The 14066-nt window shown below is 37.3% G+C and overlaps 2 protein-coding genes across 4 annotated transcripts in view; one reads left to right on the plus strand and one right to left on the minus strand.

The window, feature by feature from the left end:
• The window catches only part of ascc1 (activating signal cointegrator 1 complex subunit 1), a 13374-nt gene extending 3689 nt beyond the window's left edge, over positions 1-9685 (minus strand). Inside the window, exons 1-8 of one of the 3 annotated variants that reach the window (XM_046854472.1) lie at positions 9560-9685; positions 5118-5250; positions 3747-3846; positions 3423-3520; positions 2940-3118; positions 1993-2126; positions 1523-1642; positions 618-742 (exon numbers count right to left, since the gene is read on the minus strand). In XM_046854472.1, coding sequence (XP_046710428.1) covers positions 618-742; positions 1523-1642; positions 1993-2126; positions 2940-3118; positions 3423-3520; positions 3747-3846; positions 5118-5235 — 874 coding nt within the window. In that variant the 5' untranslated portion in view covers positions 5236-5250; positions 9560-9685. Of the gene's footprint in view, positions 1-617; positions 743-1522; positions 1643-1992; positions 2127-2939; positions 3119-3422; positions 3521-3746; positions 3847-5117; positions 5251-8291; positions 8347-9547 lie in introns of those variants that run through there. The other 2 variants (XM_046854473.1, XM_046854474.1) reach the window with 2 other exon arrangements.
• Positions 9621-13806, plus strand: anapc16 (anaphase promoting complex subunit 16). The gene is made up of 4 exons (XM_046854475.1): positions 9621-9718; positions 11191-11373; positions 13113-13187; positions 13343-13806. Exons 2-4 carry the CDS (start codon positions 11229-11231, stop codon positions 13450-13452), a joined length of 330 nt encoding a protein of 109 aa, XP_046710431.1. The 5' UTR covers positions 9621-9718; positions 11191-11228; the 3' UTR covers positions 13453-13806.
• Positions 13807-14066: the final 260 nt, after the last annotated feature.

The following is a 14066-nucleotide window of genomic DNA, read 5'->3' on the forward strand; positions in this document are numbered from 1 at the left end:
CCTCAATAATAAAAACCTTCATTTAAAAACTGCATGTTGTGTTCAATTATGTTATCTTTTACTAATATTTAAATTAGTGTAATGATCTGAAACATTAAAGTATGACAAACATGCAAAAAATTCAGAAATCAGGAAAGGGGTAAACACTTTTTCACACCTCTGTAACTCTGTCCTGGAGTGGAATTTTTTTTTCCTCAAAAAAAGAACCCTGAGCATGACCCTTTGTGTGTGCATCAATCAAAGCCTCACTTTAGCTTGAGCTTAGTTGGCGCAATCCTTAGAACAGGTTGTGCAATGAGAAGGCGCACACAGGAACATACAGTTCAACAACAAGGCTTCTGTATATCAAATATCAGCTTCTTGATAAAGACAGTGCCATTACAAAGTAGTCCAATCCAGAGCTACTATTCACACTGACATCACAGAATAGAGATAACAGGGGGCAAACGATTCCTCTACAATTTCATTTGCTAATCTTCATTTTGATCTGTGCATATGTTCGGTGTTGGCACTGGGTGTTTGCCAAGTTCAGTGAGGTATGAAAATAATCTGATTAACAAGGACACCGTGTATCATCCTGTAGAAGAAGGACAGAACTGTAAAATGAGCATATATACCTGAAGGATCCTTTCTGAACAATGTGTTCATCACAGTAGCGTGAAGCTTCACTCTGTCCCACTCTTTTACCATCAGTCCTGCTGCTACAAAAGACTCCACCAGCCTGTCTGCTATCTGCTGCAGTCTGTAGACACACACACACACACACACACACACACACACACACACACACGTTAACATTTGCACAAAGACCACTGACATTTACTATTTTATACCTAAATCCTAACCTTCAAAAAAATTGTTTCCGAATGTGAAATGCGTATATTTTAACAAGTGGAAAACATGTCTGAACAGAAACTTCAAAATGTTTGCTCGCCAATACTTTGCACTCCATTTATTCCAAAATAGCATTCAGTTCAGGGCATTCGTGTTTCATCACATTCCCACAGCGATTTGCCAACGATTACAATTTTCTTTTTAAAGAATAAAACCGTATTAATGTATTTTCTCCATTTTTAGTTGCATTTAATGATGTGGAACATCTGTGAAACGAGTCGGTTCCTTTTATCACTTGCATTATAAAAGCAATGAACAGTTTTTCCCTTACTAGCTTCACTTTTCTCCATCTTCAAGAAATTAATGAGGCAACAAAAAAAAATGCAGCTTGTCATGTTACTGAGAAAACCAGAAAGTACAAACTGCTCTGTCCTGAGGTTGTTTGTACATAATAGAAAAAGTTGCACTAATATTAACGACTTTTAAGTGAAGTCAGTGTGTGTATTTATATACATTTTGCAGCTGAATCAACAGCTTCTGGCCAAACAAAATTGAGGATGTAACACTGTGGTGGTATAAGAAAACATAACTATCATTATCATATTATACTTTTCAAAATAAATTGCTTTTTGCTCTCAGCCATAAACAGTCATATTACAGTATTGGTATACAGATGTCTGCTACTTACTTGTCAGAGCCGTCCTGAACACACACTTTAGCATACAGGACGTCCACCATGGAAGGATCATCATTCATGTATTCTATTCCTTTTACCCGCAGAGCTAAAGGCTTTCCTTCTGTTATGTCTCTGTAAAAAAAAAAAAAAAAATTTTTTAAAAGCATAAAAAAATGACTATTACTGGAACATCATTTTTATTAGGAATATTATAACATAAAGCAATTTGCTCCTAAACTCTAACTGTTTAACTTCACTCATACCTGTTAAGCTGTTTCTCCACATTGATATGTTAATGCACTGTTCAATTAACATTATTATCTGAAATCTAAAATCTAACGTGTAAATGGAACAAATTGAAGTAAGCATCTATGTTTACAGGACATTCAGAATATATGTATATACTCAAAAATATTCAACAGGAGACTTCAGAAACATTCAGCGGACGAACTGATGAACAGTTCTACGCATCCCAGACGCACCTGATGAAACCTTGACACTGTGTGAGAAGCTCAGATGCTTGCATTACTTCCTGTTCATTTAGAAGGGCAAGGGTTCCTATGGTGAGGTGCAGCTTTGCTCGATTTTGGAAAACGCTCGCATCTACTCCCATGTCCTGTATGGAAATCAGACATGAACAAGTGAGAACAAATAAAATGCACTTTTTGTTGTTGTTCTGAATGATCCTGTCATATAATATGATCTACAATCTAGGAGCTCCAAAAGTACTGGCACCCATGTTTGGTTAATGATTATGAAAAAATGATGACAAATGATGAAAATAAAGTGTGAAACCTTTTTGTGGAACAATATTTCTGTAGATAATCTCACAGATTTGGAAATCTGACCTAGCCTAAATTAAATGACATTTTAAAACCCTTAAAGCCCAAAAGAATTTATTTTACCAAAGCCACGAGTTGGGAGGTATTTGGGTGGCATGTTTTAGCAGTGATAGTGCTGCTTCCTCACAGCTTCAGGGTCATTGGTTCAATCCTGATCCTGGCTTACTGTCTGTGTGAAGTTTGCGGTTTCTCTCAGTGTTCATTATCACCCGTTATCCAAAAACATGCAGCTAGGTGGTTTAGCCATGCAAAAACACCCATAATTGTGAACGAGTGTGTGAATGTGTGTGTGTGTGTATTATGTCCTATGAAGGGCTGATATACTATCTGGGGTGAATCTCACTGTGTTTTGTCTCATTTATCATAATCGAGGCCTCAAAAGCCCTAAATACAAGGCGACAATAGTTATGAACTTTTGCCTGACGATGAATACAATCAGTTCCTTTGTTTTTAATACATTTAAATCAAATAAAGACTTGATTTTCTCGTTAATGATTCTAAAACCCAGTATGACAGAATAAAGGATTATAATCCACAAATTGTTAAAAGTTTTTCAGCATTTTTGCAAAGCGGTGTCAACTGCCCACCTTCGCACACTGATCCAAGACCTCCTTTTTAAAGCGTTCAAACCCTTCCTGAATCTGTGGGTGGTTCAGAGCGAAAGACAGGAAGTGAGTGAACGGCTGTTTCCTGCGGAAGCTCTCGATTAAAACCTCGACACGTGTTAAAGCCGACGCTACTGCTGCCTTTTGAGAGCCGGTGATCACTGCAAAACCACAGAAAAAGCACAAACTGCACAGTGAACACAGTGTACTAACCAGTGTTCCTCAACCAAAATAACACCACGTACAATAACGCCTCCACCACATAACCACCGTTTTTCATTCTCGCAAACATCAACTTGAACATTTTGTGGTAAGATAAAAAAAATAAAAAATACAATACATGCTCCATATTGATGCTCAAAAATAAAATGTTACAAATCTGGAAAAAAAAAAAAAAAAAGGTTACGGTAGATGTTTTTACTTCTATGAAAAATATTTTAAAAAAAAGGTTAAAATAATAATAACCTATCTTTCCCTCTACTCCTTGTTTAGGAATACTGATTGTAGTTTTAGTGTCTGCTTCCAACCGTCTCCGTGTCTCGCCTTTCTTTCCGATGATGTATCTTTGAAAAGAAATAGAAAAAGAAAAAACTAATTATATCCCAAATCAGGTTTTAATGTTATCAGGTCAATGTCAATCATTCTTTTTTTTTGGAGGAATTTTTAAGTGCAATCGTATGTAAAACAACAAACAACAAAAATCATCCAAAAAATAATTGTTTAATCAGTGAGTTAAAACCATGTTAAAGTTCTAAGGATTTATATTTAACACAGTGATTACATACTGACTTGTAAAGAACACTTGGGACGTCTATGGCACAGCGGAAGCCCTGGTCTGTCTGCTCAATGTTACTCGTGTCACAAGGCTCATCTATCCACTGCTCACTGACTGTAAAACAGCACAAATCAGGATTGAAGTTCAACTGATTGCTATTATATATAAAAAACTTATAAAAAAAAAAAAAATAGCTGTTCAAATATATTGCATTATGCAAGAATTATTTTCTGAATATCACATCAAACATAAATGTAATCTACGTATTTCAATCTTGTTTTTATTCTTGAAATTGGTTTCAGGTCGAGTATTTCTGACAGATTTCGAGACATGAAATTGAAAGTATCACTTTGAAGCATCACCTGGTAAACACTAATAAAGACTTGTTTTTAAATGCTGCAGTCTAGAACAATGTTATGATAGAGACCTGAATGCACAAACGGCACCGTCACGTTAGGAAACGCGCCAGTTTGTTTTGTTGAGTTCTGTTTGCGTAAGCATTTGATTAATGTGAAGTGACTTACTTTTGCATATTAGAAAAGTATTATGTGGTTTGTTTCAGCACAGTTATGTGGAATTAGTCAGGTCAAATAGAACCTTCTCTAGTTTTTTTTTATTTTCATAAAAGCCACAGTTAAAATGATTTATAGCATCATGAATAATAATTTAAAAAAAAAGATTTATGCATTAACAAATTATATCCACAGTCCACTTTCCTACATTCTAAAAAAAAAAAAGAAAGTGTGAACTCATGTGTCTTCGATTCTGGATTCAGATTAAGCTGACTTAAGCATTTCTATCATTGGCACAGACTTAAAAAAAAGAATCTCCTGGCCTTTTTCCAGTCTTTTCCAGCGCCTCATATTCTTGTTTTTGTTGTTGTAGCCCATCAACCTTAAGCTTCGATGTCTTATGGAGTCTATGATTCTTTTCAGCTCACAATGTTTGCAAAGGCTGCTTATCTGAGTTACTACTGACTATTCTTCTCTGATCTCTCTCATCAACATGGTGATCCAGCCTGCAGAACCACTGCAAAAGGAATTGTTTTCTTGTTTTCCACACCACTGTATGCAAAACTCTAGACAGTGAAAAATCCCATGTAATCAGCAGTTCCTGAAATGCTCACACCAGGTCATCTGATGCCAGCAACCATATTAAAGTTACAAAGAACACAATGTTTTCCCAGTCTGAGGTTCAAAGTGAACATTAACCGAGGCTCTTGACCTGCATCTGCATTTCACTTCTGCTTTATGTGCCGATTAGTTAATTGCATGAATGTTCCGGTGTTCCTAATAATAGCAGTGATTGCATATTTATTTTTAGGCATAATCTCATTTATTTATGTGTACCTCAGTAAAATACAGTATATAGGCATAACATGTAACCTGTTCCAGAGTATGAGAAAGCCTCCTCCTCTTCATCTTCATAATGTTCTTCTTTAACAGCGTTTTTTCGGTAAATCCTGCCGTTGATGTTAATCAGCGCTGGCCTCAATACATCCATAGCGGTCTACAATTTCTGAAAGCCAATAAACATCCATGAATGAACATCACTTGTTTGTCACAGAAGTGACCCTTAGCGTGTTCAGTTAAGAAGCTTTAAATTCAAGTTCAGTTACTTGTTTCAGGACATTTGAACTGTAAATCTGCAGCAGTAGCTGAGTGTCTGAATAAACTGATCGAAAAGGAGTTACATTTATAGCGTTTGGTAGACGCTCTTATCCAGAGCAACTGTTAGGTAGGCTATATCTTAGTGGTTAAGGTATTGACCCAAAGGTCATGAGTTAAAATCCCAACCACACAGAGCCACCACTCCTAGGCCCCTGAGACATGCCCTTAACCCTATAACTGCTCACTTGAATGAATGAGATAAACGTAAGTCGCACTTGATAAGGGCGTCTGCCAAATGCACTAAATGTATATATACAACCCAACCCTAACCCTATCCCTGCTTAAAGGCCACGTCCAAAGGCCCAGCAATGGTAGCTTAGTGGTGCTGGAATATCAAACTCACAAAGAAGTCCAACATAACCCCTTGGCTAACATTGCAACTTGCTGGCAGAATCAAGCTGCCACTGTTGGGCCATTGAACAAAGCCTTTAACTAGGCTTTAAAGCAACGCTCAGTTGTTATAGGGTTAATGGCATGGCTCAGGGCCACAGGAGTGGTGGCTCTGTGTGTTTGGGATTTGAACTCATGACTAGGGATGCACCGAAATGAAAATTCTTGGCCGAAATCGAAAACCGAAAAAGAGGAAAGCAAGGCCGAAAACCGAAACACCGAAAATAATTATGGCAATTATTATTATTACCATTGCATTTATGGCTATGACTGTGTACTAACCTTGCTAAAATCAAGGCATTTCAATTGCATAAATTAATATTAAAGTTTCAAAAAATAAATCAATTACAAATTATGAAAATATTTATTTATAGCACATTGCAATAATGCACAGGATAAAATAAATTAAAATTCAAACTTAAACTTAAATGTTTAACTTAAATGCACTCATGTGTAAATTAAATTATAATGTACAGACCCTCTGGCTGCTGAAAGGTTGTAAAATTAATTATGTTCTTACATAAAAACAAAGTGCATTCAGAACAAGTGCAACTGCTTAAAGATAATATTTTCACTGTAGGCCTACAACAAAATAGTGTATCAAAACAAAGACTGCTATAGCCCATATGTTAACTGTAGAACTTTAACAACAACAAATGCACCAAGAATTGCAGATGTGCAAAGTGGATAATAAATATTTAAAAACTAGACACGCCCATTCTACTTCTTGAGGTAAAGTGCCAGGTTTTTCTTGATGAAGAGTAGCTTCTCTGCTTTATCACAGTGAAGTCTGTTCCTTTTCTCATCGAGAACATGGGCTGCTGCACTGAACAGTCTCTCGCTGTCAGTGCTTGTGCACGGAACAGACAAGTACTTGCGTGCCAACTTTGCCAGGTCAGGAAAGCGCCTTGACACTATCACTGGGAAGCTTTCTGCCTTTTCAAAAACGTCCGCCACAGACGGAGTGCGCATGCTCGGAGGGGTTTTGCTTTTCTGTGCCGCGTTCCTCTCATATTCAGCATAGCGATCGGGATGTTTGGATTTCAGGTGATAAATTAAACCCGACGTGGAGAAAGTATTTGCAGACGTACCCCCTTTTGAAAATTTCGGCTTTACATGTTTTGCAAATCGCTATCCGTGGGTCTTTCTCAGATATACTGAAATACATCCACACCGCAGACATGTTGTTTCAGACAAGCACGTGCAGGCAGCGGTTTCTGTTTGCGTCACCACAACAAACTGTTTCGGGCGTGTTGTTACGGTGATCAAACATTTTCGGTGGCTGAATATTCGGTGCATTCTTACTCATGACCTTTGGGTCAATGCTTTAACCACTAAGCTACAGCCAACAGTTGTTCTGGACGCCAATAAATGTAACTCCTTTTCCTTCAGTCCATTTACTTTCATTAACTGCATTTGGCAGAAGCCCTTATCAAGTTACTTTTATTATATTATATTTCATGGATGTAAACAATAACATGTCCGGTCACTCAGAAACACGAAGCCTGCGTATAACACCATGCACGTTACTAAATCAATTGTTGTGTTACTCCATAACTTATTGCATACAAAATTATTTCATACGTTTTTAAAATGTTTGTGGTTAGATTATTTGAAGTGTGGAGCCGTGTTGCTGTAATCCCTGTTGCTGTGGAACTGTCTCTGTGTGTGTGTGTGTGTGGATATGAATGCACCGTCTGTGACATCTGAGCACTATATGTGTTCACGAATAAACAAGCAAATGGATGCATACAATACCGGCTATCGCATCTTCTCTTAACTTATTCATATTAAATTCTAATTCATTATGTGTTGTTGATTTTAAATAAAAATTGATTTCCTCGAGTTGCCACTATACAGTCAGTATCCAGCCCTCTCTCTTCACTGCTGCAATCAAAGTGTCACGTTTTGTTTTGGTTTTCGAAAATCCAATAATTTCTGACAGCCCGTTATTTCCCTGTCCTGTATATAAACTGTCTCCTGCCAATGTTTTGAATGTGCACGTTAGCTAATAGTGATGGATCGTTCATTTTTGAATGAGTCTTTAATGTGACTCAAAAGAATGAGTTGTCTCAAAAAGTGATTCGTTCATTTTCTACTGGATGCGCATGAGCAAAGTATACAAAAACTCATACTGTAGGTTATGTACAGGAAACAGAATTGGGTTTGCCACTAGATTCTTCTAGTCCGAGTCTTTCGTCCTTTTGTCACGTGACTCTCATACATGCTATGCAGTTATATATACAGTACAGACCAAAAGTTTGGACACACCTTCTCATTCAAAGAGTTTTCTTTATTTTCATGACTATGAAAATTGTAGATTCACACTGAAGGCATCAAAACTATGAATTAACACATGTGGAATTATATACATAACAAAAAAGTGTGAAACAACTGAAAAATTTTATATTCTAAGTTCTTCAAAGTAGCCACCTTTTGCTTTGATTACTGCTTTACACACTCTTGGCATTCTCTTGATGAGCTTCAAGAGGTAGTCACCTGAAATGTTCTTCCAACAGTCTTGAAGGAGTTCCCCGAGAGATGCTTGGCACTTGTTGGCCCTTTTGCCTTCACTCTGCGGTCCAGCTCACCCCTAAACCATCTCGATTGGGTTCAGGTCCGGTGACTGTGGAGGCCAGGTCATCTGGCACAGCACCCCATCACTCTCCTTCTTGGTCAAATAGCCCTTGATGCCTTCAGTGTGACTCTACAATTTTCATAGTCATGAAAATAAGGAAAACTCTTTGAATGAGAAGGTGTGTCCAAACTTTTGGTCTGTACTGTACATATATACATGTTTAAAACTATAGTCAAAGTTGTATGTATGTAGATGTGTTGGGGATCTGCTTAAAATGTCACATTTGTATTTTCTTTCTAAATATAGAAACAAAATGAACAAAATGACTCAAAAAGGATTTGTTTATTTTGATAAACGAGACTCAATGAACCAGTCACTAAAATGATCCGATCTTCCCATCGCTATTATCTAATGGGAATTAATTCAAGGATCAAACAGAAAGAATGGCCGTTGAAATGGTCTATAGTTTGTGTATATACTGTAATATTATATTATCTATTGTATAGTGTATTTTCTATGTTTATTGACTTTTCTTTAAGTTACTATGTTATGTTACTATGCTCCATATCCTCATGTCTAACTCTTTCATATGTAGTGAAATTTTAAGTCTTGAGGTTTTTTTTGCAGGACAAAATGAAACCCCTTCCCCATCTTCTAATGCTTGGTCACTGTAGCTCTGATTAAACCTCCTGATTTTAATATAGATATGTTGTTTCATGACTGATTTGTACGCCTAAATCCTGTCTCGCTTATTATGAGATCACATAATTTCATACACTGTGTAGTGCATTTAAAATGGTCTTGATGTATCCCATTCATATGACAATGAAAGTGTGTCTAAAGAATCTGGAAAGAAAAATACATTAAAACTGGTTTGCATACAACAGTGCATCACTCCATACAGGTTTTTAACTAACAAGCCTGAATGTCAAGGCTTAGAGCTGCACTAAACATCATCTCAAAGCTGGACACTTAGCTGAATCTCATCTCACTACTAATTTGACCTACAGTGCAATAGATATTGTACAATTATTTCATGCCCAATATAATCCTTTTAGAAAAAGTCTATTAAAACTAATTATCTATCAAGAGTATCATGGCAATAGTCAGGTTAGTAACAACTGTATAAATTGTACAGTATCAATACTTCATTATATAAACAGAAAATAACACATACATAGATACATACTTTTCAGATGCTCTCTGGACTTCCTACTTCCGTTCCGTCACCGGAAATGCTTGTTCTGTTACGTTTTTATCGCTCTTCCGGGCCGTTAGATGGCGCTGTCGTGTCCAATCGCGTGTGAATCACCCTAGAAGCAGTAGCGGAACTCGAATACTAAACATCGTGAGTTGTTATTTTTAAATATACGTTTAATACATTTTAGTGATATGACAGTTTTTATTCATGGCTGTTTACCTTTAAAATATTTGTGTCTTATAAGTAATAAAAGGCGGATTAGTGAAATAGAATGCAGTCAGGGCTGCGGTTAGGAGGTTATTTCACTACCTGTGAACATTCTCTGTAAACCTGAGCACAGATTAGAGATCAGAACCAGAATCAGGTTTATTGGACAGGGATGTCTGTGTATAAAAGGAACACACAGGTCCTGCACAGCAATTTAGGACTGCAACAAGTTATAGACTTATACAACATGATTACAACTAACACAACGAAATGACCAGGCATAGAAGACAGTACATATTGGCATGTGACAGAAAGGGACAGTGCAGTGATTGTCCAGGTGGTCAAAGAAGCATGTTGTATAAGGCTCTTATATTCTCAGACAAAGACTAATACAACCACAATAGATGACCAAGCATATAAGAGAGTACACATTGGTAAGAGACAGAAAGTGACATCATACTGAAGTGATTGTGGAGGAAGAGAGAAGAAGACTGGTGAAAATATGAATAAAAATCACAAATAATCTGTTAATCTAACTAACAATGCAAACACTAGCAAAGCCAGTAACTGTTGCCGTAAACACAGGTGCATTTTCTGTTTTTTTGTTTTCAATCCGTCTAGAAATGGTTTGACTAATGCTCTTCTGGAAAATGTGTACCGTCCAAAAACACACAAATATCCGCAGTCCTGTGGTCAAAAACTGACACCTTTGTAAAAGTATGAGTAACACTGTGTGGCATGTGTGTGGCATGGAAACAATATATTTTACAGGATGTCTTGTTAAAAAAAAAAAAAATCAGCAGCAATGGAATGATGTGGTTCCACCAATCCTTTTTTTTTTTTTTTTTTTTTGCTGTGTAGTTATGATTTACTGTCTGTAAAACAATTTCCTGTTATCATTTTGTTTATAATCTATAACATAGTTTAAAAAAGTGGTTTTCTACCCAGCCTCTCTGTTTTTTCTTTCTCTTGGAATCAGTAAGAACAAAAATAGGCTTGTCTAATTACAGACAATCAGCAAATTCCTTTGTCCAGGTGACTGTCTGCTTTGAACATTTAGTGCTTAGTTAAATCTTTACCTCTGACTGCTACAAAGCTCTGACAGTGGAGGCCACAACAGAAATGATGTATATGTTAGTTGTGGTGCGTTAATGTTCAAGGTAAACGGGTACTCACAATCTGCATAGCAGATCATTGATTATATGGTAGGTGTAACTAATTAATTCGGTAGGTAGGAACACTAAATAAATCAGCCACCTCGAACGAAGAAGCCATTGTTTCGTACCTTTCATTATCTGCTTATATGCAGAATTGTATGCTGAATCCAATAGCCCCATCTTAAACATCAAGCGTTAAGGCTATTTCAGAATTCTATTGCATATTGATGGACTAGAGAATCTCCTCCCACACAGGAATCGCTGCCTTGTGTTGACCCAGCGCTCCAGGCCAAATGGCAGCAGCTTCTTCGTCGTCTTCTTCAGCTGGTGGAGTGAGCGGGAGCTCCGTTACTGGATCTGGTTTCAGTGCATCAGAGCTCATTCCCCCGAGAAAAGTACTCTACACATACCCTAAAGGAGCCGGGGAGATGATGGAAGGTTTGCCACATACCTCACTTCTATTTTTGCTTTGTCAGTTTTCCAATGCAGGGGATTTTTTGAAGGAGTTGAGAAGATTGTGAAATAAATGAGAAATCACACAAACCAGTTTCAGCGGCCTGTCCTGAAGAACAGGAAAACAAAATGGATAATAGCAGCATGATGTGTATTGACGAAAGTTAACAGTACAAACAAAAGGAGTAGTAGAATATAGCAGGTTTTTGCACATGTATGGAAAGTGTAGTAGAATAGAATAGCCTTTATTTGTCACATATACATTACAGCACAGTGAAATTTGTTCTTCGCATATCCCAGTTTTGCTTGGAAGCTGGGGTCAGAGCGCAGGGTCAGCCATGATACGGCGCACCGGGAGCACAGAGGGTTAAGGGCCTTGCTCAAGGGCCCAAGAGTGGCAGCTTGGCGATACCGGGGCTTGAACTCCTGACCTTCCGATCAGTAATCCAGCGCCTTAACCACCAGAGCTACCACTCTATACCACTATATATATATATATATATATAATATATAGTATGTATATATTATATGACATTTTCTATTGAGTGCGATGCCACACAAGTCTTGAGTCTCTCCCAATGCCTGGATTAGCAGTCAAGTTGTAATTTTACCCTAAATTCATCCTGAAACACTGGTGTGTGTATGTTCTGTTCTGCTTGAAGCACAAAAGGCATCGTAAAGTTCTGGTCATCCACTAGAGACCTGGTATGACTTTCAATTATGTTGATTCAGGTGCACAGCCTGTTTACGAAGAAGACGATATCCCAGATTGATAGGTGGCTGGGAAATGAGCACTGACATTGTACAGATAAGGGGTAAGGGTTATACTCGAGTTACAGCTCAGTGGTTGCTGATGAATAGGGAGTTTAAGGGACATCTAAAGGAGTTTTTTCTTGCCACAGTCACCATGGCTGCTCATCAGGGATAAATACACACCATTCACCTTAACTCTTAAAATTCTGTGAAGCTGCTTTGAGGCATTGTCTGTTGTGAAAAGCGCTATAGAAATAAACTTGACTTGACATGAAATGAAAGGAATAGCCACCTCTGCTTGTAAGTTTGTTGGTTTGTGTGTCTAATTGCTTTTGTCTTTAGAGCTCTTTTTTTGAATCTTTCTGTTTGATGCATTCATTTTCATATAATAATAGAAATAACAGTTGTGGGGAAGGAGGGACTGTAATTATGATCTCAAAAGGATTAATACAATCCATTAGAAGGTCATGGCTTACTGGAATATGCCCAACTAAACCTGTGCCAGACCTTTTGTTTTTGGTCTAACTGTTCTGGGTCATTTATCCACACGGTGACGTGCTGTCTGCACTTTGTGTCTCCAGGAAGAACAGAGGGCATTAATGAGTGAAACCCACCATTCTCCTTTAGCCCTTATTCTGCTAGCTGAATTGGCATATTCTCAAGTGCTTATCAGTGCTCTGGCTTGAAAAGCAACTGCAAAGAGGAGATTCAGGGTAGAGAATGGCATTGTTTTGGTTGTGTTTCAGGTGTTGAATGATGGTGTGTTCAGCCTGTTGCTTCTGTGCACACTATCCTTTTCGATTACAATCCCACTTACTGACTCTCCCTATAGCGTATATACTTTTCCTTATATATAGCACGGTTAAACTCTTGATTCTGATTGGTCGGAAGGTCTTGCTTAATTTTCTCGTACAGCAGCTCTAACAGCAGTGCTTAAAATCCACTGTACAATTTTACTCGCTGTGTTTCAGATGGCTCAGACAGATTTCTGTGTGAATCAGTTTTCAGCTATCAAGTAGCATCAACTCTAAAACAGGTGAAGCATGGTAAGATGTACATTGTTCAAATTTTCAAAAAACATTAACATTTATTAATTAAATGTCAGCACTTATGATTATTGTTACAAGCACAATTGTTTCTAATTCAACTAACATCTGGAATCCCAATACTAACAGCTTTTTGGTGTCTGGTGTGTTCTCAGATCAGCAGGTATCCCGTATGGAGAAGTTGGCCAGCCTGGTGGAGGAGCTGGAGGCAGACGAGTGGAAATATAAACCTATTGAACAGCTTTTGGGCTTTACCACTTCATAGCTAACCACTTGCTGCTCATATTAATTCATGAATTGTAAAACAAATATTTTAACCAGAATGGATTATGTATCGTTTATTTATGCACATTTCCCATATTTGACATCAGCTACAGCCTTAAATGAAGGAGTTTTGGACAATTTTATGGAACTGAATACTTAAATGTAAATATTCATGTCATAAAGTACTAATCATGTGCAGATGTTTACCCAAACTTTGACTTTTTAAAGTACCTGACTTTTTTTGGTTTTTGTTTTTTGGTTAAGATTTTTTTAATGGAATAAAACTGCTGTAATTCATATGATTAAAAAGAAAAATAAAATCATATTTTATTGATACGTTCTTTCATTACAAATAGCCACGTAGTAAGTAGAGTCATTTCTTAGATGCCTTTTATATAATATTATAAAATTTAAAGCAAATACAATATTGTGTAATACTTTTTGTGGTATATAGTTGTATAAAACACATAGATAGATACATAGATTTGCTACATATTTAGTCAGTTGATTTAGAAGCCCACACATATCTTGTTTTTGTCTTCAGTGTACCCGAGTCCTGTGCTTTGTTTCCACGCTCCACCACAGTTGCTATTAATTTTAGTGCTGTGGTCTGCG

The sequence above is a fragment of the Silurus meridionalis genome, chromosome 7 (assembly GCF_014805685.1).
Source record: "Silurus meridionalis isolate SWU-2019-XX chromosome 7, ASM1480568v1, whole genome shotgun sequence".
NCBI classification, from domain to species: Eukaryota; Metazoa; Chordata; class Actinopteri; order Siluriformes; family Siluridae; genus Silurus; species Silurus meridionalis.